This window comes from Nothobranchius furzeri, chromosome 9 (genome assembly GCF_043380555.1).
Source record: "Nothobranchius furzeri strain GRZ-AD chromosome 9, NfurGRZ-RIMD1, whole genome shotgun sequence".
NCBI classification, from domain to species: domain Eukaryota; kingdom Metazoa; phylum Chordata; class Actinopteri; order Cyprinodontiformes; family Nothobranchiidae; genus Nothobranchius; species Nothobranchius furzeri.
The window spans coordinates 70,454,534-70,481,219 of NC_091749.1; the positions used below are offsets into that span (position 1 = coordinate 70,454,534).

At 43.0% G+C, this 26,686-nt stretch overlaps 1 protein-coding gene across 1 annotated transcript in view; it reads left to right on the forward strand.

Annotated features, from left to right (window-relative positions):
- The window catches only part of tent4b (terminal nucleotidyltransferase 4B), a 38,802-nt gene extending 16,138 nt beyond the window's left edge, over nt 1–22,664 (forward strand). Inside the window, exons 2-12 of the mRNA XM_054732612.2 lie at nt 7,182–7,305; nt 10,714–10,760; nt 12,005–12,125; nt 12,319–12,426; nt 15,032–15,160; nt 15,289–15,502; nt 15,581–15,707; nt 15,801–15,901; nt 16,092–16,291; nt 16,380–16,526; nt 22,114–22,664. Coding sequence (XP_054588587.1) covers nt 7,182–7,305; nt 10,714–10,760; nt 12,005–12,125; nt 12,319–12,426; nt 15,032–15,160; nt 15,289–15,502; nt 15,581–15,707; nt 15,801–15,901; nt 16,092–16,291; nt 16,380–16,526; nt 22,114–22,266 — 1,471 coding nt within the window. The 3' untranslated portion in view covers nt 22,267–22,664. The remainder of the gene's footprint in view (nt 1–7,181; nt 7,306–10,713; nt 10,761–12,004; nt 12,126–12,318; nt 12,427–15,031; nt 15,161–15,288; nt 15,503–15,580; nt 15,708–15,800; nt 15,902–16,091; nt 16,292–16,379; nt 16,527–22,113) is intronic.
- The last annotated feature ends 4,022 nt before the right edge of the window (nt 22,665–26,686 follow it).

Here is a 26,686-nt window from a genome sequence, read left to right on the forward strand (position 1 = left end):
GTTCTGACTTGGTCCCTAATGGAGCTGCTGCAGGTTTAGCTAGTGGTCAGACGTCAGCTGGTATAAATAAAATAAAAAAGTACTGCGTCCCACCCACCATGTTGAAAAGAGAAAGCTGACATTTTACCCAAACAGCGGAATCTTTCTGATTATAAGTAAAATTATCAGAAATGTCCTACATTAAGAACAACTGGTACAGAATAAAACCATTTCAGATAAGCACACTTGACAGAACGTCACGTCACAAATCTAAAACAATATTTTTCTCTAAAAGTGCTGCTGCTCCCAGCAGTAACATTTTATGAGCATAAATATCCTTTTACTGAACATGTATTTTAAAAATACTTCCTATTTTCATAATGAAAACAGTTTGTGGAAAACAAGACAGCGGGGTAAGCCTGATTTATTCTTTTTAATTATTATTATTGTTACAGATGAAACTAGAAAGAAGAGAATCTTTTACATAGCGCCTCTCAAGATAAAAATTACAAGGTGCTTCACAAACAAAAAATACTAAAAAACAAAGTATAAAAAAGATTAAAAATATGTTTAAAATGAGAAAAAAAAAAGAAAATAGGAAAAAGGGAAATCAGTGGATCGTGGAGAAAAGCGAATAAGTATAAAGAGCAGAATAAGGAGCGGGTGATGATGAAGGTCACACCAAAGCCTGAACAGGTGAGTTCTCAGCCGCTTTTTAAAGGAGACCACTGAGTCCACTGATCTCAGGCTCAGGGGGAGAGAGGTCCAGAGTCTGGGGGGCCACAGCAGCAAATGATCTGTCACCTTTGGTCTTTAGCCTGGTGCTGCACAACCAGTAGGCTTTGATCACTGGACCTCAGGGACCTGCTGGGAGTGTAGGGACTAAGAAGTTCACCTAAGATCAAAAATTATCAGTAAAATAAAAGTTCTGACTTTGCCTCACAGAGTAACTTGTTACAGAGTCAGTTAATTTAAACCGTACCAAACCTAATTTGCTGCTGTGGCCCCCAGACTCTGGAACTCTCTCCCCCTGAGCCTGAGATCAGTGGACTCAGTGGTCTCCTTTTTAAAAGCAGCTGAAGACTCACTTGTTCAAGCTGGCTTTTGTATGACCTTCTTCACCTCTCTCTCTTTATTCTGCTCTCGCCACCTATTCCACCTTCCTCAGGATCCACTGATTTCCCTCTTTCCTATTCACACTCTCTCTTTCTTAATATTTTTTAATCACAATTGTCTATTTTTGCTTGTTTCAAACATATTTTTAAACATTTTCTAAATTCTTTTTTACATTTTTTGTTTTTGTGAAGCGCCTTGTGATTTTTATCTTGAGAGGCGCTATAGAAATGATACTTTCTTCTTCTTAATGCAAAACTCACGGTGGTGTAAGTATGTAAAGTAACTTTTGCTGTGTATATTCCCTAATTTTGGCTGTATTCAAACTAGCCATTAGCTTATCAATCCTGTTGGGTATAATTAGTGTTGTGCTGTGTTATGATTTGGTCAAACCCTAAAAGCAGCTTTGGTGTCGTATCTCTTACATAATATCGTCAGACATTTTCAGGTGCTGTGGATTATTTTTTGTTCCTTCAGCACACTCGGGCTTTTGCACACAGTTACATAACATCATAACAACGGGATTGTCTGATGAGCAGAACCCAGCGTCCATGTGCTCAGAAGGCAGGCCGCAGAACTGAGATGCAATTTGATCTGTGGAGGAGGGGCGTGGCACGGCTCCCATCACATGAAGACAAGGCAGCAGTAGTGGCCTGTTTGCTGTGAAATGAAACTTAGCGAGTCGGGAACACCCTCCGGATTTTTTGTTCCCACTGGCAGCCGGTCTTGGTGCGGAGCAGACAAAAACAAAACGCATGTGGTCTGGAGAACCTGCTCCGATTGCTGCAACATAAAAACTACAAACATCTCAACTCACTTAATGGGTTTCATCAGCTGGTTAGCTTTATTTTGATTTTATTACAGATTAGGAATATTCTGCTCACACAGCCTTTCTGTGGCAAATTGATTTCTTATTCATGTGACGTCTTGACTTTTATTTTCGTCCTTTGTTCGGGTCTAAAACTCCAAACAAAAATCTTGCCAGACCGAGTTCTGCTCCGGGCCTCGAGAGGCTGGCATGTGTTCCCGTAGCATCCTGAATCCCAGGCAGGTCGGGGCGAGTTTTCTGGCTTTGTCCTGAGCTTTTTTTGGAGTTCTGACCGAGAACCTGGCTTGTCTTCTAAAGAGTAATAAAACTGTTGCTGCTTATTAGAAACACAACAAAACCGTGTTGCTCTGTTGGAATCAAAGCTCCTGGTTACGCCCCAGCACTCTTACTTCTCTCACTTCTTGTGACTTTGACAACTTGACAGTGATTAAATCAACACCAGGAACCTGTTAAGGTACCTGACAGCAGCTGATTCATTTCAGCCGAGGTCTTTATTTGGAGTGAAGCTTTTTTTTTAGTTTCCTACTTTCCAGAAAACCCTCTTCTCTCTAGTTTTGTTGCATAACACATCTTCCACTTTCCTCTTTCATTCACTGCTTTGAACACCAATGAAAAAAAATCTGTCTGCGACAGGGATTTCAGCTGCTGAGTTGCTTTTTCTCTGAAGTGAAACTTAGGAGTAAATGAATGATGGAGCGTGCACAAGGAGAAGGACCACGTGATTATGGTGGTTAACGAGGACAGAACAGCTGATCTCATGTTTTACTTTAGAAAATTAAAAAAAAATTGTTTTCATGCGTAAATAAAAAAATCTCAAAATAAAACTAGAGGTTGTCTCGTGATGTTGTGTGGACATAAACCTGACCATATCAAGCTAAAACCGATTTCTAGTTACTTAAAATCTTATAAACAAACACTGCAAATGTGTTTACGATCTGCCAAAGCAGAGACATCTTACATCATCACTCTAACTCACGTCAGCATAAGCCAGTTAATTATTAATGACTGTTATTATTGACTTCTTATTAGAAATGTCATATTTGCGCTGAACGATTAATTGCACATGCAATTAAATTGCGATGTGACAAAAGGAGATTTTCTAATCGCAAAGGCTGCGATTTGACTGGCAGCGAATGGTTAGCACAATGCTAATATACATTGAAAACCCCATAGGGATGCTAATGCTAATATCGCCGAATAGATTCTTACGAATTAGGAATGTGCCAAATTATTACATTTGGAGTCTAATAAAAAGTAAAAACTGCCATTAATCAAATATTTACAGACAGATATTTTTTGTAAAGCTAGAAAACTGTACTTAAACTCCACTGAGTTTTGGCTAGCAGCTGTGAACGTAACTGAACTACGGAAGCTCTGCATGGACAAGACGTCAAAAACTAAACACAAAAGACCAATAAATGGGACACACTTCTTTCCTGCAAATAAATTTTCACAGTTGATGCTAATACCTATTCTCCTTCAAGGGATGTGCTCCTAGCTGCAAAGCATCGCACCTTACAAGATGTTGTCTTTACTTTAGGGTTGTCACGGTATGAAAATTTAACCTCACGGTTATTGTGACCAAAATTATCACGGTTTTCGGTATTATCGCGGTATTTTTTAAACGGTGTTGCATATGTTCAGAAAGCATTGATAGTCCTGTTCTACACAAACTGAAATAGTTCTGAAAAGGTTTAACAGTGTTTATTAAACCTAAAATAACACAAAGCCTTAGCAAAAGTGCAACTTTTCACAAGTAAAGGAACAAATAGCTTATTTTTCTGGAACATGTTACAGTAGTCAGTGCAGGTTTAAATTATACAAATCCAAACATTCAAAACATAAACAATATGTAAACAAATCAAAGAAACACCACTTGTTTTCTCATATACTTGTTTTCTTCATTATCAAAATGAAAATCTAAAACTCCAGTCCACACTTGACTTGAGCGCTGTACAAGTCAACCTTAAAAAATATGTATTTAAAATAAATAGCCACTTTAAACAAATTACTAAAATAACTACTACACTATGTAATCAAATCCAAATGTTCAAGTATAAATGGCATTGAATAAGTAAACAAATCAATGACAAGGAACTAATTGTATATTTCTCTTCATCATCAACAAATAAGATGCTTCATTCAGCAACAGGGTGTCCGTGACACGGTTTAAATGCTGGCAGAGGACGCTGCGGCTGCAGTATATAGTGACTCGTTGCATTCTCCCTCAACCAAAAGTCCTCACGTCATGCATTTCAGCTAAAATGCTAATGTTAACTTACCTTGCACTGGCTGTGGAGACGTGGGTGATCGTCACGCAGATGTGCCATTAGATTTGAAGTGTTGCTGCCTTCTGCAGACACTTGTTTCCTGCACGTTCTGCAAACGGGATAGCCGTCTTCTATTAACTGTCCCTCAGCATTTTTCAGAAATCCCAAATATGCCCATACTTCCGATTTAGTCTTCTTTGAGGGCTGATGGATGTCCTGGGCGCTGCCGTCTCCTCCTTCGGCCATTATTTCAGCTTCAAAGTTTTGGTGCCGTTGCAAATTAAAAAGTGCGTGTGCGCGCCGCGGGAACTTCAGCTGAAGCGACGGTGGCTGGTAAGGGTCATCGCGCCGAAACCGCGGCCACGGTAAACCCACCGAGATAATATAGTTTTTTAAAAACTGGACGGTTATTTTTATTGTCAACTTTTTTACCGGGGTTTACCGCTATACCGGTTACCGTGACAACCCTACTTTACTTGTGAGTGTTCATGTATGTGTAGACAAATAAACTTGTTGATATATGTAGATACATAAACTTGTTTATATTCAGTACGAGTTAAATAGATCTTTTTTTGCTTCCGTTAGTTGAAAAATGAGAAAAGCCCCTTTAGAAAATAATTGTGAATTAAATTGCAATATTGAAGAACAAAAATCGCAATTAGATTATTTTCCAAAATCGTTCAGCCCTATTCGTAACCAAGCATCTTATGTAAAATTCTAACCTTTTAAATGTTTGTCGGTATTAAACCATCTTTGTCAGCCACCTGTGTCTGTGGTTAGTTAATACCAGAAGGTGTTTCCACATGCTGGTTGGGTGAGGAGCAACAAAGGTTTGTTTCACCCAGCAGCTTGGTATGAAATTCCTTGGTAATGAGACATTTCTGTTTTACCGGGGCTGTGCCAAGTATCACTGAACTTTAACTTTCCACTGTACATTGGACCAGTGATATTACTGTTAGTTACAGCGGTTTAATTAATGGTGTGGAGTCCAAGGACTTCATTTGATAAAATAATGCAGCCTTTTCACACTCAGGTTGATCTTTGACTCTGCTTGTCTCCGATGATTCTGGTTTGCTTTGCGAGCAGAGTTGGTGGACATACGTGTTTGCAGCCGGGGTTTTAGTAGATTTTGAATGAGGCTCAAAACTAACAAAAAATCATGTCAACTTTGACTGACGTCCCTCCAAGAGAATGTATCCCAAACATCTAGCAGCAGATTCACTCAAAGCTTTTTGGGGTTTAATCCAGAAACTCAGGTAATGTCGGTAGATGCGAGGGTTTGTTCAGATGACTGGAATTCTTTGTTTTGTTGACCTTTTTCACTCCCAAAAGCAGAATGTCTGCCACGTTTGGGAGGGGTAATGAGCCAGCTCTTGGCCTCCTAGGTCCTTGCAGCTGTGTGTTTGTGTTTTGTTATTTGTCCACCCTCAGATTTGTCCTATGTCTGTCTGGACAAACCCTGCCAATGAATTGTTCAACATGGGTGGGCAGCGTGATCTGTACCAGGAACAAACATTGCTCCCTAACTTTTCCTGCTTTTTGCTGAGTTCTCTTTATCTTATTGACAATGTGAGAACGTAGCAGGTTTTTGTTTTGATTCAAACCTGTCTCTTTTCTTTATGAAACAGCTTAAAGAGCAAGTCACCCCTACCAGATTCTTACTCAACTCCCACTTCCTGTTTGAAAAAATGCAACAAATGCTGTTGCCTAGCAGACCGAGAGGGCGGAGCCTCTAACAAATACACACGCACACACAGGCTCACAACGACATTGTGACATCATATGGTACCAGCTAACTTTCTAGGGTACCTCTTAGCCAATAGCGATGGCAGATTTAAATTCAAATGCAGTGCAGAGTTTTTACCTGACAACGGCTCAACACTGACAGCTTTAGGCAGAAAATTAAAATTATAACTAAAACGCACTAAAGTGCAAAACTACTGACTACACGTGTCTGCAGCACGATTAGACACGCATTTATATAGTTTTATCAGGAAAAAAAAGTTGATTTGGGGTTGACTTGCTCTTTAAATAGCCACGAGCACTCTGGTTAACCGTAGGTCCCTCCAGACTTCACAGGGATGCTTGGAATATCCGCCCTTATGTCTTGAGTTTCTCTTTAGAGTCCAAATTGTTACTGTTGTTTTTGGACTGTTCTGCTTTTTAGCTTTGCGTCACTGTTCACAGAGTATCCGCGGGTCCTCAAAACGTCTTAAAAAGTCTTAAATTTGCTTTTTCAAATTTAAAGCCTTAAAAATCCATTAAGAAAATGACCGATAATCTTTAAATCCAGTTTAAAAAGGTCTTAAATTACCAAAGACCCAAGAAACAAGATTCTTTTAGTTCTATAAAATTTTCGTGAATTTCTAGTTGGTGTTCAGCATTTTTTGTGTACGATGTAAGCGGAACCGTACACATTCAGCTGGTTGTGAAAGGGGGCTATTTTTAGATGAGCACATTAGCTGGTTAAGCTAGTGGGAGCTTGCACCATGGGGAAGTGCAAGTTTAATGGTAAATGGATGGTTAGTCCCACGTTCGCGACGTGGTTAGCACCGGTTCCAGGCAATAGCTGGAAATTATAGCTTAAATTTATTTTTAAAAATAGCTTCAATTTGGTCAAAGTGGCCTTAAAAAAGGTCTTAAAAAGTCTTAAATGTGGCTCCCTTAAACCTGCAGATACCCTGTGTTCAGCTCACAGTGGTTATTTACTTTTTTGATGTTCCACTTGTAAAAGGCCGATAAGGAAAATATCTTGAGTACCACTAGAACTATAATAAACTAAGACTAGAGTAGTGAGGATGCATTTTCTTCTGAGAGACATAAACTCCTCCGGAGAAGTTTGACCTAAAACTAAAACTCATAAAAGGACGTATGTCTGTGTTGAATCACACCTGGACATAATGCTGTGTTTTTATCTCCTCACCATCATCCTGCCTGAAGAACTGAGCCGTTCTGCGTAAATTAACTCTCCATTTCCGTGCTCTTCACAGGCTTCACGAGGAGATCAAGGACTTCTACGAGTACATCTCCCCACGGTTAGAGGAGGAAAATATGAGACTGGAGGTGGTGGACAGGATCAAAGGCGTCATCCACGACCTGTGGCCCAGTGCTGAGGTAAACACACACACACCTCATCTGCACCCCTCCCCTTTACCACGGTTATCGGGCCAGTGGGCAGCAAACGTGAACCTGTCATTATCATCTGGTTCTTGTTATCTCTCAGCACCATGGCAGTGCTTGTCTGGTGTTATCAGCACCACCTGAGGCGTTGCTGCATCCACCAGCTTTGATGTTGTACTTAGAGCTGAGAGCCTAGCGGGTCCCAAGTTAAAGGGGACGATACTGTTTCAATGCCTGGGAAGCTTCATTCTCTTTGCTGAGAGCAGGAGTAATTTGGTCATCTTGTCACGGTGAGGCTTGTTTAAATTATTACGAGTGCACCAGTCGCTCAACAGGCTGAATCAAGGTTCTACTCGGCACAGAGGAAGGCTCTGTAGCAGCAACAAGATATGGTTATGAGGGATTCAGGTGATTTTCAGCCTCATCTGTGAAGTTTTTAAAGCCACCGCCTCATAAAGTTTGACCCACGCGTTGCAACAAATCACAGCTAACCTGCGTGGCTACGTCACTGCTCACTGAAGCCTCCATTCATTGACACATAGCTTTACAGCCGCCTTAGTTGCGTCCTTGTGACTCTGTTTTTTCTGCCCGCTAATACGGTGCTTAGGCAAGAGGTTTAAGGGAGTAAAGCAAAGGTCACGGCTTGTTTCTTTTTGTGCATTTATGGGAAGTTGAACAGAAATGCTGAGGATATTTATGAGGTGATGAGGTCAAAAAGTTAAAGGAAGAAAAAGAAATAGAGATTTTCAGAGTTTTTATTGAAATCTACTGGATTTTATTTCACATCTCATCCAAACTATAACGCTTGGGTTTGGAGAGCGATGCTTAAAGAGCAAGTCACCCCCAAATGATTTTTTTTTCCTGATAAACTATATAAATGTGTGTCTAATCGTGCTGCAGACACGTGTAGTCAATAGTTCAACACTTTACTGCATTTTAGTTTAAATTAAGATTTTCTGCCTAAAACTGTCAGTGTTGTGCCGTTGTCAGGTAAAAACTCTGCACTGCATTTGAATTTAAATCTGCCATCGCTATTGGCTAAGAGGTACCCTAGAACGTTAGCTGGTACCATATGATGTCACAATGTCGTGTGTATTTGTTAGCGGCTCCTCCCTCTCTTTGATGCATTTTTCAAACAGGAAGTGGGAGTGGTGGAATACTCTGGTAGGGGGTGACTTGCTCTTTAAAGGTTGTGGCTAGAAATAAGCACCTTGACAGGTTACTGACAAAGCCATTGTTGTTACTAATGAGGCCATCAAGGTCACACGATCCAAACTGGTCCCCAACGATGGCGACCCATGCACCGTTATGGTCACACGTCTTAAGCCCGGACCACACTGCATTCTTTGGCCGTCTTAGCCTCTGAGTCAGGACGGATGGTAGATCCCTTAGTCGGTTTGCGGAAGAAGACAGAGGCATGCCCCAAATTTTAAATATCCATCGAAAGAGACAGAGACTGCAAGCTTGTGAGTCGTCAAGACGCGGCTTCCTGTTTTCATTCGTCAAAAGCACCGTCTTTGCCGCTTCAAAAAATAAAGAAGTATTTAGCGGCAGACATGGGACAGATTGAAGAACGCATTGCAGAAAACGTCTGAACATATGAACGTGTATTCGCCCGTGACTGAAGGACTACAAATATAAGCAGCAAGCGTTTTATTTGGGGACGGAAAAGACGAGAAGCATGAGTTTAGAGGTGCCGATTGCACAAAGAGGTGGAGGGGCACGAGGGACAAATTTGTCCGTGTTAAAAAATCTCTGAAATACATTAAAACAATGTAAACACAATAGTAAATGCACTATCGTGGACCGGATACATGAGTGTTATGGTGGCATAGGGCTGGGCGATATGGACCAAAACTCATATATCTTTTAGTTGAATTCCGATATGCGATATACATCTCCGTATTTTTCCCCCTGTAAAATATTTACAAGTTAACTCACTTCAAGCTGTCTAGAGAAATTATAAACATAAATCAGTAGATTAAATGCATAAAAATGTATTAATTCTTGTCAAACTTTAATCTTAGTGCCTATTCTCTGGTACAGCTGTCTGTTAACACACACACACACACACACACACACACACACACACACACACACACACACACACACACGCACACACACACACACACACACACACACACACACACACACACACACACACACACACTTGAGAGCTAGAGGCGTATCAAATGTCCCACAGTCACTTTTTAGTTATGTATTTCTAATTAATGTAAAATTATAAAAATTCCATCTAGAGGTGGCCATATTGTTTATTTCTTGCCCAGAGAAAAAAAATCTATCATGTTAAACTAAATTTATGATGATGTCATTGCATCTACTGAAGATCACATGGGTCATGCACTGTGGAGTCATTAGTTATCAGGGCAAACATGGCTGGAATCTAACAGTGTTCGCTCATATCGGCGATTATACTGTAATGACTCAGAGTCTCTGGTTGCTCTTTTATGAGTGTTATTTTCGGGCTAGTGTCGCCGTAACTTTTTCTACTGAATCGCTCTTAATGGAGTATTTACTAGCACAGCAAACCAGAGTGGAAAAAACGGAACCGGAACTACATTTCTCACCCGTTGAGCTCGCCTTCAAAATAAAACGTTAACCCTATAGTTAAATATTCAAAACCTTACAATATGTTTGAGGTCATTTGGCCACTCCGGCTATCCGTAGATGTTTCCCATTACACGGGAGGGAGGGGTTTGGCTCCTCTCTCTGTCTCCGCACAAGCAGGATGGAAAACAGAACTCCGTTGGCGTTGAACGTCCCCAAATAATTAAAAACCAGAACGCCAAATGCAAAGTTTAGAGCAGCACATTTACCCAGAGGCTCTCAGATTGAGCAAACTTGTGTGAGACTACACGTAATAACTGCTTGGAGATGGAGCAACATGTCGCTAGCATAGCGGCTAGTCGCTAGCATAGCAGCATGACTAGTTATATCGATATAAAAATATAAAGTCGTCTTATATCTTGTTTAAAAATTATAACGATATTTAAAAAATATCGATAAATCGCCCAGCCCTATGGTGGCAGGATACTTGCACCCTCTGTTGTCCTGGCGGGGAATCGTTTTGCGACACTCCCCAGCTGACGGAGAAGCCTGAAGGCAAAACGTCTGTCACATGCGTGTGCATCTCTCCCTTGCGGAGCTGCGTCGGGACGGACGCACGCAGGCCATTATCCGTCCTTTCGAGGGCTCTCCTGCAGGCTCGCGGGGACGGACAGAGTTGAGCTCTCTTCTAAACCTCCATCCAACAAGACAGAGAACGCAAGCTTGCAATTGTTTATATATATATATTTAGAAACCTGATTATAAAAATTTTCTTGTGATAAATTCCCCTTATCCTGAAAATGAAAGGACTAATCCTTGTTTCCACTTGTGCAGGTCCAAGTGTTTGGGAGTTTCAGCACCGGCCTTTATCTACCAACAAGGTGAGCGTTGATGTCGTTGTTTTAAAACCACCTGAGAGATTCAAATGTATGTAAATCCCATCCTGCCTTTGCCAAAGCACAGTTTGGCTTCTCACCAGAAATACTTACCTGCTCAGTGTTTCCCACAGAAGGAGTCTGATACCTCTTCTTCTCGTTAATTTGTTTACATCAGAATCCGCTGCTGTGCTCTTCCTCTTCCTCTGTGCAGTTTGTGGCCAAACCAGCTGATGTTGACAGCAGTGAAATGATGGTGAATATGTCTCAGCTGTGAGCTCAGGGGAAGCTACGTGTAGGGTTTATTCTGAAAACTTAGCTGGAGCTGTTCAGGGAAAAGTGACAGAGGGACTCTCAGCTCGTCAAAGGTCGAGTTTTGTTGCAGAAATGAGGCTGAATCCTTGTGCTGAGCAGTTTCAGGATAACATTTCACTTAAATGATCACATAAATAAGACTAGAGTGGTCTACTGGTCGGTTCTGACCGTCATTTTGTGTTTAATTATTTAAAAGATGCTGATCCACAATAACCCAGTGACCTCACTGGGTGACAACCAACTAGAAGCAAAGCGTTGGTGTCGAAGACATCTTTAATGGTTGTTTTAACACATTTGAACAATTTGAATCCTCCTCATTTAACTTGGCCTGTTGTGTCAAACGCTGTGGCTTCAACAAGTGCTCTGGCGCTGCTGATTGAGAAACGATACTGGCAGACTTCCTCAACCACACTGGGAAGTTGCACAGGATTCCCACCAGAGGGAAGCAAAGTCGTCTGCAAGAGGAAACGTAAAGAAAAATGTTTAATTGTGTGTTAATTTAAAATAAACATAAAAATATAAGGTGTCTCTGCAGATGGAACAGTTACTGGTCGATGATTTAAAATCACATATTATTATTGATGATGGAATATCCTCACACAAACACACACACACACATACATGCACATTATACAAAAAAGGAAATAGCGGTTGAACCAAGAACGGGGTAAACATTTCTGATTGTAAACAACTACCTCTGCAATGCAATTGCACACACCTGCTGCTATATGTATTATTAGCGATTTTACCTGTTTAATATTATCTTATTGTTAGGGATGTTTTTTGTTATTGTTGTGCATCTGCACTTTATGCTAATGTCGACGCATGGGACAGTGTGAAACGTAATTTCAATTCCTTGTATGGCAAGCACATTCGAAGAAATTGACAAATAAAGTATTCTTTTCTATTCTGTTCTAATATTTTACTGTCTGCAGTGACATCGACCTGGTCGTCTTTGGGAAGTGGGAGACACTTCCTCTCTGGACGCTGGAAGAAGCTCTCCGAAAGAGGAACATCGCAGATGAAAATTCCATCAAAGTCTTGGATAAAGCAACGGTAAGCTCAGCCGTATAGTTGGTGTACTCCTATATAGATCTAGGAGTTTTATCCACATTTCTCAGGGTAACAGGTTGGGTTAACCAGTTGCATTTTTAACAACCCTGACTTCCTGGTTGCCCCTTTCTGCTAATTCGTAAATCACATTTAAATAACAGAGCGTCATGGATACATGTACTTTTTGTTTTTTCAGGTTCCCATCATCAAACTGACCGACTCCTTCACCGAAGTCAAAGTGGACATCAGCTTCAACGTGCAAAGTGGAGTCAAAGCCGCTCGGCTCATCAAGGAGTTCAAGGAGGTGAGCTGCTGCGCCGGGGTGCTGTTGTACAAGCACCATCATGGGAGCTCCAGACCGTCCTCTCCCCGGCCACCTCCACCAGCTCCTCCGGCAGGACCCCAAGGCGTTCCCGGACCAGATTGGAGATGTAACCTCTCCAACGTGTCCTGGGTCGACCTGGGGGCCACTTGCCGGCAGGACATGCCCGAAACACCTCCCCAGGGAGGCGTCCAGGAGGCATCCTGACCAGATGCCCAAACCACCTCAACTGACTCCTTTCGATCCGGAGGAGCAGCGGTTCTACTCCGAGTCCCTCCCGAATGTCCGAGCTCCTAACCCTATCTCTAAGGCTGAGCCCGGCCACCCTACGGAGGAAACTCATTTCGGCCGCTTGTATCCGCGATCTCGTTCTTTCGGTCATTACCCAAAGCTCATGACCATAGGTGAGGATTGGGACGTAGATCGACCGGTAAATCGAGAGCCTGGCTTTCTGGCTCAGCTCCCTCTTCACCACGACAGATCGGCCCAGCGTCCGCATCACTGCAGACGCCGAACCAATCCACCTGTCGACCTCCCGATCCCTCCTACCCTCACTCGTGAACAAGACCTCGAGATACTTAAACTCCTCCACTTGAGGTAGGACCTCTCCCCCGACCCGGAGGTGGCAAGCCACCCTTTTCCGGTCGAGAACCATGGTCTCAGATTTGGAGGTGCTGATCCTCATCCCAGCCGCTTCACACTCGGCCGCAAACCTACCCAGCAAGAGCTGAAGGTCAGAGCTGGATGACGCTAGGAGGACCACATCATCCGCAAAAAGCAGAGACGAGATTCTTCTGCCACCAAACTCGACACACTCCACACCACTGCTGCGTCTAGAAATTCTGTCCATAAAAGTGATGAACAGAACCGGTGACAAAGGGCAGCCCTGGCGGAGTCCAACCCTCACTGGGAACAGGTCCGACTTACTACCGGCTATGCGGACCAAACTCACGCTCCTCTGGTAAAGGGACTGAATGGCCCTTAACAGAAAGCCACCCACCCCATACTCCTGGAGCGTCCCCCACAGGGTGCCCCTGGGGACACGGTCATAAGCCTTCTCCAAATCCACAGAACACATGTGGATTGGTTGGGCAAACTCCCATGCCCCCTCCATCACCCTTGCAAGGGTATAGAGCTGGTCCACAGTTCCACGGCCAGGGCGAAAACCACATTGCTCCTCCTCAATCTGAGATTCAACTATCGACCGGACCCTCCTCTCCAGTACCTTGGAGTAGACCTTTCCAGGGAGGCTGAGGAGTGTGATCCCCCTATAGTTGGAACACACCCTCAGGTCACCCTTCTTAAAGATGGGGACCACAACCCCGGTCTGCCACTCCACAGGAACTGCCCCCGATGACCACGCAATGTTGCAAAGATGTGCCAACCACCACAGCCCTACAACATCCATAGCCTTGAGATACCCAGGACGAATCTCATCCGCCCCCGGGGCTCCGCCGCTGTGTAGTTGTTTGACTACCTCAGCAACTGCTGCCCCCGAGATTGGACAGTCCATCTCCAGGTCTCCCAGCTCTGGTTCCTCCTCAGAATGCACATAGTTGGGATTGAGGAACTCTTCAAAGTATTCCTTCCACCGTCCGACTATAGCCCCAGTTGACGTCAGCAGCTCCCCATCCCCACTGTAAACAGTGTGAGCGAGTTGCTGCCTTCCTCTCCTGAGGCGCCGGACAGTTTGCCAGAACCTCTTTGGAGCCGATCGATAGTCTTTCTCCATGGCCTCACTAAACTCCTCCCACGCCCGAGATTTAGCCTCAGCAACTGCCACTGCTGCACCACGCTTGGCTATCCGGTACCTGTCTGCTGCCTCCGGTGACCCACAGACCAGCCACGCCCTGTAGGCCTCCTTCTTCAGCCTGACGGCTCCCCGAACCTCTGGTGTCCACCAGCGGGTACGGGGGTTGCCACCACGACTGGCACCGGCCACCTTGCGACCACAGCTAGCAACAGCCGCCTCGACAATCGCAGAGTGGAACAAGGCCCACTCGGGAGTCAATGTCCCCCACTGGTCTCAGGACGCGGTCAAAGCTCTGCCGGAGGTGGGAGTTGAAGACCGTCCTGACAGGTTCTTCTGCCAGGCGTTCCCAGCAGACCCTCACTATGCGTATGGGTCTGCCAGGTCTATGCGGCATCTTCCCCTACCATCTGATCCAACTCACCACCAGTTGGTGATCAGTTGACAGCTCCGCTCCTCTCTTCACTCGGGTGTCCAAAACATACGGCCGCAGGTCAGATGATACGACTACAAAGTCTATCATCGACCTGCGACCTAGGCTGCCCTGGTACCAAGTGTACCGATGGGCATCCTTATGTTCGAACATGGTGTTCGTTATGGCCGAACTGCGGCTTGCACAGCAGTCCAATAACGAAACCCCACTCGAGTTCAGATCAGGCTCCTCCCAATTAGAAAGAAGCGGCTGCGCATAGAAAACAACTGAATTAGCTCAGAGCTTCGGGGAAACGCAACAAACCACACATGTAGAATCCGGCCTTAAAATAACCACTCAACAGCAGGTTATCTGTTACAGGGTTCATATTTTTTCATGTGTGTAATTCTTAACCTCACCTGTAGAAATACCCCGTGTTGCCTTACCTGGTCCTGGTGCTGAAGCAGTTCCTCCTGCAGAGAGACCTAAACGAGGTTTTCACTGGTGGAATTGGTTCCTACAGTCTCTTTCTCATGGCCGTGAGCTTCCTGCAGGTCTGTCTGTTTCTTTCTTGTTTAGAATAAGAAAAAAGTCGTTCCGATTTAAATTTCCGACAGAGCTGAGCTTTAATTCTCATCCACATTATGGAAATTTTATTTGCTTGAGTCCTTCTGTTCCTCAGCTTCACTACAGGGAGGACGTGTCCAGTCCCAACATCAACTACGGAGTTCTGCTGATTGAGTTCTTCGAGCTCTACGGCCGGAACTTCAACTACCTGAAAACGGGCATCAGGATAAAAGATGGCGGCTCCTACGTCGCCAAAGACGAGGTTCAGAAAAGCATGATGGACGGATACAGGCCCTCCATGCTCTACATTGAGGACCCTCTGCAGCCCGGTATGAAGAGGGCGGGAGTCAGAATTCCCTCTAAAGGTGTCACGATTTCACTTTTTTTTACTGCCTTGTGTCGGATAGAAAACGATGTTGGCAGGAGCTCGTACGGCGCCATGCAGGTGAAGCAGGCGTTCGACTACGCCTACATGGTCCTCAGCCACGCAGTGTCACCCATGGCCAAGTACTACCCCAACAACGAGAACGAGAGGTAAGGAGCTGAACCTGTCGGAACAGCTGGGAAAGCTAATGAATTCATCTACAAATAAACATGTGAGTAACAGCCTTTCCTCTTCTGCTGAAGTATCCTCGGCCGGATAATCCGGGTGACTCAGGAAGTGGACGAGTACAGGGATTGGATCCGAAAGAACTGGGGGACCCCCTCTCAGAATGACTCACTTAACAGTATGTTCTTCTCTCTCTGAGCTACAGCTAAACACACACACACACACACACACACACACACACACACACACACACACACACACACACACACACACACACACACACACACACACACACACACACACACACACACACACACACACACACACACACACACACACACACACTCATCTTTCCTCTGCTCCCGCAGGGAACGACGTGACGTTATTCGGGTCTAAGCAGCTCGACGAGCGCAACAACAACGTTCCGGACAACGAGGATGTGGTGGTGGTTCATACGCCGGCTCCCCACAGCAAGTCTTCCTCAAACCTGTCCTCTCCTCCCCTCTCCCTGCCCTCCTCTCCCTCGTCTTCTCCTCTGACGCCGTCTTTTACGTCTTCCAGCGACGCGGTGAGTCCCTGCAGCTACGGACCGAGAATGTTAAAACACATTTAAATACAGAAATAATCTTCACGTACGTGTCGTTGCCTTCTTCCAGGACTCCGATGGAACGCCGTGTAAAACGGCTAAGCAGCAGTCAGGCCGAAGCTCCAGTTCTCACAGAGAGAAGCCTGCAGTGGTCGGGAATCATCGCACGCAGAACCACGCGGCCAGCACTCCGTCTGCAGGACCCAAAGGAGGAAAGGTACTGTCTGCTTCAGCATTGCTATGCAACAATCCTTATCAATTTCTATGTATTGTTTTTATTCTTTTGCTTTTGGTTTTAGTTTCCGACTAAAGCTGATGCAAGAATTACCTACAGTGGTGTGAAAAACTATTTGCCCCATCCTGATTTCTTGTTCTTTTGCATGTTTGTCACACAAAATGTTTCTGATGATCAAACACATTTAACCGTTAGTCAAAGATAACACAAGTAAACACAAAATGCAGTTTTGAAATGATGGATTTTATTATTTAGGGAGAGAACAAAATCCAAGCCTACATTGCCCTGTGTGAAAAAGTAATTGCCCCTCTTGTTCAAAAATAACCCAACTGTGGTGTTTCACACCTGAGTTCAATTTCTGTAGCCACCCCCAAGCCTGATTACTGCCACACCTGTTTCAATCAAGAAATCACTTAAATATGAGCTGCCTGACACAGAGAAGTAGACCAAAAACACCTCAAAAGCTAGACATCAGGCCAAGATCCAAAGAAATTCAAGAACAAATGAGAACAAAAGTAATTGAGATCTATCAGTCTGGTAAAGGTTATAAAGCCATTGCTAAAGCTTTGGGACTCCAGCGAACCACAGTGAGAGCCATTATCCACAAATGGCAACAACATGGAACAGTGGTGAACCTTCCCAGGAGTGGGCGGCCGACCAAAATTACCCCAAGATCGCAGAGGCAACTCATCCGAGAGGTCACAAAAGACCCCAGGACAACTGCAGGCCTCACTTGCCTCCATTAAGGTCAGTGTTCACGACTCCACCATAAGAAAGAGACTAGGCAAAAATGGCCTGCATGGCCGATTTCCAAGACGCAAACCACTGTTAAGCAAAAAGAACATTAGGGCTCGTCTCAGTTTAGCTAAGAAACATCTCAATGATTGCCAAGACTTGTGGGAAAATGCCTCGTGGACTGATGAGACAAAAGTTGAACTTTCTGGAAGGCAAATGTCCCGTTCCATCTGGCGTAGAAGTAACACAGCATTTCAGACAAAGAGCATCATACCAACAGTAAAATATGGTGGTGGTAGTGTGATGGTCTGGGGTTGTGTTGCTGCTTCAGGAACTGGAAGGCTTGCTGTTATAAATGGAACCATGAATTCTACTGTCTACCAAAACATCCTGAAGGAGAATGTCCGGCCATCTGTTGGTCAACTAAAGCTGAAGCCATCTTGGGTGCTGCAGCAGGACAAGGACCCAAAACACACCAGCAAATCCACCTCTGAATGGCTGAAGAACAACAAAATGAAGACGTTGGAGTGGCCTAGTCAATGTCCTGACCTGAATCCTACTGAGATGCTATGGCATGACCTTAAAAAGGCGGTTCATGCTAGAAAACCCTCAAATAAAGCTGAATTACAACAATTCTGCAAAGATGAGTGGGCCAAAATTCCTCCAGAGCGCTGTAAAAGACTCGTAGCAAGTTATCGCAAACGCTTGATTGCAGTTATTGCTGCTAAGGGAGGCCCAACCAGTTATTAGGTTCAGGGGGCAATTACTTTTTCACACAGGGCCATGTAGGTTTGTATTTTGTTCTCTCCCTAAATAATAAAATCCATCATTTCAAAACTGCATTTTGTGTTTACTTGTGTTATCTTTGACTAATGGTTACATGTGTTTGATGATCAGAAACATTTTGTGTGACAAACATGCAAAAGAACAAGAAATCAGGAAAGCGGCAAATAGTTTTTCACACCAGTGTAATTATAATAACGAATTTAGAAAGAAGAAACTGAAAGAGAATTTAAGTAACAGAAAACCAGAAAGGTCTGTGAAAATCACCTTTTTGGTGCTAAGAGACATTTTCTCTCAATCTTGTTCTGTTTGGCTCTTTTCTTACATGCAGCAACAAATGGGAACACATTGTGTGTTTTTGAGAGGCTGCTGCTAAAATAAAAATCATGATAAAAATAATTTGCTGTTTTGTAAAGATTTAATCACAGCCAGATGCTCGCATCTTGGAAAAATTATGTATTTTTGCTATTTTTTGTGTTATATTTTTATGATTATATTGGCCGCTCCTCATTCCAGTTTGCTGCTTCCGACGACCAGAATGAGCTGCAAATATCACAGAAGCTCAATACCTACATTCCATTATCTACCTTCAACAGTTTCTGATCAATGTGCCTGCTTCTGAGTGCTTTAAGATGGTTTCATGTCTGTTTTGATCAGTCCTTTATCTTTATGTCCAACTGTTTAATCCTATTTTTGCCTCATGAATCTATTTTTCTTTGGTGTAAAGCTAACTATGTGTCTGTTGCTGCTGCCTCTTGGCCAGATCAACGTCGTGAATGAGAACGAGTTCTCAATAGACTCATCTGGTTAAATAAAGTTTAAATGAGTCTGAAATGGGAAAACATTTAGCCTTTTCCTGGTTTGTTTTCCCAAAAATAAAAAATAGTTTTCTAAAATGAAATTGTTCAAATATATAGATTGATTTGCATTAGCTCCAAATAATGGCTAACACTTTATTATAAGGTACGCGAAATTGTGCTTTGTTACTAAAGAACGACTTAAGGGGAAATGAGTAATGACGCAGGGAAGAAAGCTAACCAGTAGTTACTGGTGAAAATGCTCAGCAGTCTTATTCAGGGTCTAATAGGTAGTTAAGCAGTACTTACTGGTCTTATTCAGGGTCTAATAGGTAGTTAAGCAGTACTTACTGGTCTTATTCAGGGTCTAATAGGTAGTTAAGCAATAGTTACTGGTGAAAATGCTCAGCAGTCTTATTCAGGGTCTAATAGGTAGTTAAGCAGTACTTACTGGTCTTATTCAGGGACTAATAGGTAGTTAAGCAGTACTTACTGGTCTTATTCAGGGACTAATAGGTAGTTAAGCAGTACTTACTGGTCTTATTCAGGGACTAATAGGTAGTTAAGCAGTACTTACTGGTCTTATTCAGGGTCTAATAGGTAGTTAAGCAATAGTTACTGGTGAAAATGCTCAGCAGTCTTATTCAGGGTCTAATAGGTAGTTAAGCAGTACTTACTGGTCTTATTCAGGGACTAATAGGTAGTTAAGCAGTACTTACTGGTCTTATTCAGGGACTAATAGGTAGTTAAGCAGTACTTACTGGTCTTATTCAGGGACTAATAGGTAGTTAAGCAGTACTTACTGGTCTTATTCAGGGTCTAATAGGTAGTTATCTATGAACGGAATAAGGAACGAATCCCAGATGAATGAGGTGCCTGTGGACTCTCTTGTAAACTTCATGAAGGATGCAGATAATTTGCAGCATCACAGTGATTTAACATCCCTGTTTCATCTTGATTTCACTCGTCTGCCACTTTGTCGTCCATCGTCGGCATCCATCCATCTCGAGATGATGGAAAGTGAAGCCTCCTCCCAAGTACTTACTCAGGAACTAATCTGTACTTACCCAATACTTAACCATTATATGTTTTTACACGGCCATTTGCCATAAAGACATTGAGCTCATTCACACATCATTTTCTTTCATCTTGTGTGTGGTCATATTCCAGAGATGGGTGACCAAAATCCTGCAGGTTACGGTGGTACCTGGCTCAAATCAATCACTAACAACATGCTCAATGTTTAGGGTACTTTTTAAGTAATGAGAAAAGTACACAAAAATTAACTTTTACATTTTTAAACTTTGAAATCAACATGTAAAAACACTAAACTACCTATTCTTCCCTGCTTCATTACTCAGTGCCCTTTAGGTCGTTCCCTAGTAACAAAGCACACATATGGGCCATTCCCATCTGTACCGGGTCGGCCCGGGCCGGGTAACGTAGGTTGTTTACATATCTGGGTGGCCTGGTATTTTTCCGGGCCAACCAAGGCTCATTCTCAGCCCTCTTCTCGAGGGGGTCTGCTTCAGGCCGACCAGGGCCAACACACCCACTGCTGACAGCAAATTCACACCTTCCATTAGAGCAAGCCTCTGATTGGTGGGTAGAATCAGCCCACGTGGGCTTAAGACAAGGATGTGTGGAATTAACTGGGCCAGGCTGGGGCCGACTGGGGCTACCCGGCCCGGGCCGACCCGGTACAGATGGGAATGGCCCAATAGATAACTACCTATTGGTCCCTGAATAAGACTGCTGGGTGTTTACCAGTAACTACTGGTTAACTACCTATTCTTTCCTGCTTCATTAACCCCCAAGTTGTTCCCTAGTAATGAAGCATAATTTTGCGTACCTTTAGTTGCTTTGAATTGTGTCAGGATTTTAAACATCTCGTTATAATGAAGAAAAAAGCCTTGATTAAGAGTCTTTGCTCCCATTTATCAGGATTTGTTTCCAAAATGTTTATTTTATCTTAAGAAAAACAAAAAATCAAGTCTAAAGCACATTTTCTGTAAATTTTAGAAAATTTTTATCACAAGCATAAAAAAAAAAAAACCTCAAACTGCCTGAAAAATCTTGTAAAATATCAGAGTTTTAGAGTGGACCTAGTTCCCGGGTCAGTAACGAGTCCAATTAAAGCAAATAAAAAGCGGCCCAAAGAAAAAGGCTTGAAGAAACTTCAGAGAGATTAAATAACTTAGATATTCCAATTCTGTTTCCATGGAAACAAAATAAGATTGGGCCCGACCGATGTGCTTTTTTTGGGACCGATATAAAACTTAACAAAGGCCGATAGCCGATATTTCTCAATCACACACCAAAGAACTGCCTCCATAACTCGCCAGGGTTTCCAAGTAATGCAAATGAGATTTATTTAGCAGATCTCAAAAACAACAGAACACACAAACTCAGTCGCAGCATAAATCTAACATTCAAGTTTTTTCGTGTAAACTGTGGTTTCCACAAATACATTTTAACTTAAAGGAATATTCCACCGCTCAGTAAAGTTGTGTCTTGTGAAGATTCCCCAGAGTTGGACAAGTCAGGAAAACCATTTTATAACCAGCCCAATATGATCTGGCAGCAGTTGGTTTTCTTAGTTCAGCATAAAACGACGTAAGTGAAATCACATTCACTGTAGTGCTTTTTATGTAGGTGAATTCAAGCCTTCCCTTCCACTGCTTTATGCTAAAACTGGTTACAACATGTTTTTTCTGACTTGGCTAACTCTGGGGAATCTAACAACACACACACACGTTTAGGGACAGAAGATCCCTGTAAGAATATTAAAATAATAAAAATGCAGCAATAAATAAAACGCAATCCTTGTGCTTTGTAACAGAGTGACACTCTGTGGAAGTTAACTTGGTGAATGTATTCACCCTGGACAGGAAATAACTGCACATAAGGAACATAAATAAGAATAAATTTTAAAAAAAGTTCCAAAACGATAATTTGTGTTCAAAGTTCAAAGGAGCGGAGCCACAAAACATGAGTTCATAAAGCTGGCGCCATCTGCTGGATAGGTTGCGCAATATCGGCCGTCTTTTTGGCCGATAGTCGATACTGTTAATGACCCCAATATTGGCCGGCCGATATATCGGTCGGGCCCTAGTTCTGAACGTTGTTGTGGCGCTTCGCAAACTTTATTTATCGCCAGAGTAATATCCGCATATTCCTGATGTTGCGCTTTCCTGTCGTTTCTGGTGATTAAATGCTAAAAGAAGTCTTGTTGCTTTGTGCTCCGCCTGCAGGGCCGGATGTCTCGTCCCAACAAGAGCGGACACCACGGGCAGCAGAACTCCTTCAGCTCCAAAAGTCACCCGAGCAACAAGCCCAACCACCGGGGCAACAGCAAGAGGAGGAAAAACGTACGAGAGCCCACACAAGAGGATCTCTGCAGATAGGGGTGACATCGGTACCCTGCCTCCCCCCCGTCTCCCCCGTCCTCACCCGTAACTGACTCAATCTGCTGTCCAAACTCTGCTGCCACTCAAGAGCCTCGGAGGACTGTTAGCAGAGTCCGTCTCCCTTTTTTAAGGTGACAAACATTTTCTAACAGAAACGGGAACGATTAAGCGGTCTTGTTGGAATTAGGATAAATTACATGGACCTGAATGGAATTACAAACTAAAACCATTCATTTGCTTCCGGACGGCTTCCTTTACGGAGCGGTTTTATCTTCCCACAGCCAACAGCCTCTTGTGCCTCCTGCTGTACAGGATTGGACCGCTTGGGTGTCTGGAACCAACTCTGGAGCAATATCGTGAACTGCTGGCTCAAAAAAAAAAAAAAAAAAATCAAAGCTATTTAAAAAAAATATTCAAATAAGAAGAAAATTGCAAAAAATGTTCTAAAAAAATGCTACGTTGAACAACAAATGTACCCCTTTTTAAAAGACGGTCACTTCCAAAAGCAATCGGTTAGAGAGGGACGTGACTTGTGCATGAAGTCTTTTGTTGAGTGACTCTGTTTTACGTCTGAACAGGTAACAGTTTGTAACAAAAACCAACAAACCAAAAAAGTTCAAGCGCTAGTAAAAAAAAACGTTTGTTTCATATGACCTTTATACAAGATGGCTGTCTTGTGTCCGGCTGCTGTTCTCCCAAAATCCAAGAGGAGTTTTGGTCCCGTTGCCAACAGAAATCATCAGCATCTACTTTTACTCCCGACTGCTCCAAGTGTGCAGCGGCGCCGCCGTTTGGTGCAGAGCGACTCCAAGCTCACGTCACGTCCCGTAGATGAGCGTCGTCTCACTCCGTAGCGCCGCCCGCCGGAGAGGCTTTAAGACACCTTTGAGTATATATTTGTGGTGATAATGGTTTTATTGAAAATCCTTAACTTGAAATGTGTCAACGATCAAACTGTGGGGATAATCTGTTTATTTGGAAATGACCTTCTACAGAATCATTTGTATTTGTTAAATGTATTTATTTTTTTATTAATTATATGAGCATAGTATGGTTATATGTAACATTAACATTAGAGCCCCCATCTGACTCCTTTATTTGAAATAGAACGTGGTGGCAAAGAAATTCAGGTAAATCAGAAGTTTTTCCACTGACAGTCGAGTGACCAAGTTACTTTTGGAAGCGCAGGAGAGCGTAAGTGGTCATTTTGTTTTAATATGTGGCTGGTCTACCGACAAACAGTTCCAGCAACAATCACTTTTTGAATCATTTCCCTTCTATCGTTGCAGTACAACAACTAACCTGTAGATGGGGTAGTTGCTCCAAGTCTTAATCAACACAGAGTTTGGGCTTGTATACTGCATTTGAGTGTTTTGTTATTGTCTCATTAATGTCCTCATATCTCAGCTGGACGGGCATCTGCACAGTAGAAAAAGTGAGGATGAGTGCGAGTACCACGCTAAGGCACAGTTGAACCTTTCACTCTAAAGTCATCTATGGAAAATGTCAAAAAAGACCCATCTTTTACTTCTAATACCCACAGTGGCATCCAAAGGTGCAGAGTGTTGTGTTAAGAAAAACAAAGCCAAGATGAGACGTGCAGCTTCTTCTAAGTGGACTTTAAATATTGGACAACTCCCCCCGTTTTGCAGTGAAAATGCAGTATAGAAGTGCAGATTTTGTGATGGACAGAAAGGAGACACTTGTGTGAAGTTAGCTGTACCATTTGAATGTCCAGTTACCACTTTTCTCTTCAGAATGTCTGGGATCCACTTGTACTTCTCTCACACTTGGTTCCTGCAGCTGTTAGAATCAGAATTCAAATTGATGCAATAAAAACTTTACCTTTCACCGAGTCTCCAGACTTGTTCTTCAGAAACGTGCTTCTGCTGGAGTTATTTAATCTAAAACCCCCCAAAAAAGATGCTTCATGGTGAAACTGAATTAACTCACAGTAGTTAGGATGTCAGGTATGGCAAGCCTTTAATGTATTAATGTGATCTTCTTGACTGATGTCATTTTTGCTTTACTAGTTGGACACTGGTTTTATGTGAGGCTTCACTTGATAACTACTAGAACCTTTATCCTGCTGAAGTTGTGCTAGTACTAGTTGATAAACTACTTGATCAAACTAGTTGTTGACCGCATAAACTTAGTTATACTCAAACACTGATTTTTTTTAAATGGCCAACACAAATTCTACCAACATCAGCTATGCTGACTAGTCAGCTAGTAACTACTACAATAGTGCAATCAAATGTCAGCAGGTGAATCCCCAAAGGCTCACTAGTCAATGAGGTAACATTTGTAGACATTACTAGGTAATGCAAGTAAATGGTACACTAGTTGACTAGTGCTCCTAAAAGGTCAGTAGGGCAGAATGAATCAGTCAACTAGTGTGTTTGATCTCGGGCTCAATTAGTAGCATAGAAAGCTCTAAATGTTAACTAGTTATTTACCAGTGGGCTTGTTTAGTCAGCACCTTAGACACACTGGTTAAATGGGAAGATAATAAGAGAGCCAACTACTGAGCACTTCAGACTTCATTAAAGAGCAAGTCACTCCAAATCAACATTTTTTTGCTGACAAACTATATGAATGAGTGTCTGATCGTGCTGTAGACACGTGTAGTCAATAATTCGGCATTTTAGTTCATCTTAGTTAAAATTTAAATATTCTGCCTAAAACTGTCAGTGATGCACCGTCGTCAGGTAAAACACCAGCACTGCATTTGAATTTAAATCTGCCATCGCTATTGGCTAAGAGATACACTATGATGTTAGATGGTACATTATGATGTCACAATGTCGTGAGTGTGTGTATTTGTTAGAGGCTCCACCCTCTCGGTCTGCTAGGCAACAGCATTTGTTGCATTTTTCAAACAGGAAGTGGGAGTTGAGTAAGAATCTGGTAGGGGGTGACTTGCTCTTTAAAGAGCCGCTAACAAATACACACACACAGGCTCACGACAGCATTGTGACATCATAATGTACCAGTTTACATCATAGCATACCTCTTAGCCAATAGCGGTGGCAGATTTAAATTAAAATACAGTGCAGAGTTTTTACCTGACAATGGCACAACACTGCCAGTTTTAGGCAGAAAATTTAAATTTTAACTAAGATGCACTGAAGTACCAAATTATTGACCACACATGTCTGCAGCACAATTAAACACTTGTTTATTTAGTTTATCAGCAAAAAAAAGTTTATTTGGGGGTGACTTGCTCTTTAAGTAGTCACACTACAAAGTCACTAGTCCACATCACAATCTACTAGTTATGTCGACTGGTTCACTAGTGTAAAACAGCTGACTAGTTGTAGCGCGTTTGTTGGGGTTAATGGCGTTTTAACAAAACTAGTGCAAAATGTGAAACAAGTGATTTCTAGTTGTGAACTGGTTGCGCAGCAAAGCGGTTCCCTGACAGCGCGCGGGATAAATACACAAACGGCTTTCCGTACTCGGTTTCCGCTGGTTCGGATCAGCTCGCGCGCCGACTTGAGGACGAGCGCGAGGACAGAAACACGCTCCGGTCATTAACGCAGACCTGGTCCCCCGGGACGACGCGGCCAGGTAAGATGCTGAACTTATCACGAATTAAAGTTGAGGTGTTTCCGCGCGGCGCGCGCTCTGTGTGACCTCCAGCCGTTAGTTCTTCTTCTCTGGGTTTAATTCTGGCTTCAGCTGAAAAAGACAAAAGTAAAGTCGGTTCCTCGCCGAAAACTCCACAGCTGACTCCACGCTTTGATGATTATGACACAACAGCCAAACGCACCTCCGGATTAATTTGGACAATATCCACCTTTTCCTTTCCCCCCTTTCTCCTCTCTGGCATCTTTTTTACCTGGCTGGTGGATTTGACGAGCTAGCCAAAATACACCGCCGGTTACGGTTCACCTGGTGTTAGCCTCGGCGCGCGAACTGATGAGCACGGATGTGAAGCAGCCGAGTTAATTATCAGTGTTTAAATTCTGTCTCAACTTGTCTTCCAGCAAGTTGTAAACGTGTTCCCACCCTAAAACCAGTTCTCACGCATCTGTTAGCTGGAGACCGTATCCCTGAGGAACAACGCATTCTAAAGACGGAATCACCATTTCTATTTATTTACACAAATAAAAAGCTCCGTGCTTAAGTGGGTTAAGATGGCCGAATATGGAAAGTTCATGCATCTCCAACAGAGTGCAGTTTTATCTCGACTGAGTTTTATTTGTCTAACTCGGCTCGTGCAGTGACGTAATCTTCAGTTCTTCTCTGCATACCTGTACATATCTCAGTGGTTGATGCTGTTTAAAGGTACATTCATGAAGAGATATTTAAAACTGGGTGACTTATTTTAATGAGCTATCCGCGTCAGGTAGGCCAACTCTTAAAATGTTGCATCCGTTTGCAGAAACCCTGCAAATGCACGTTATACATA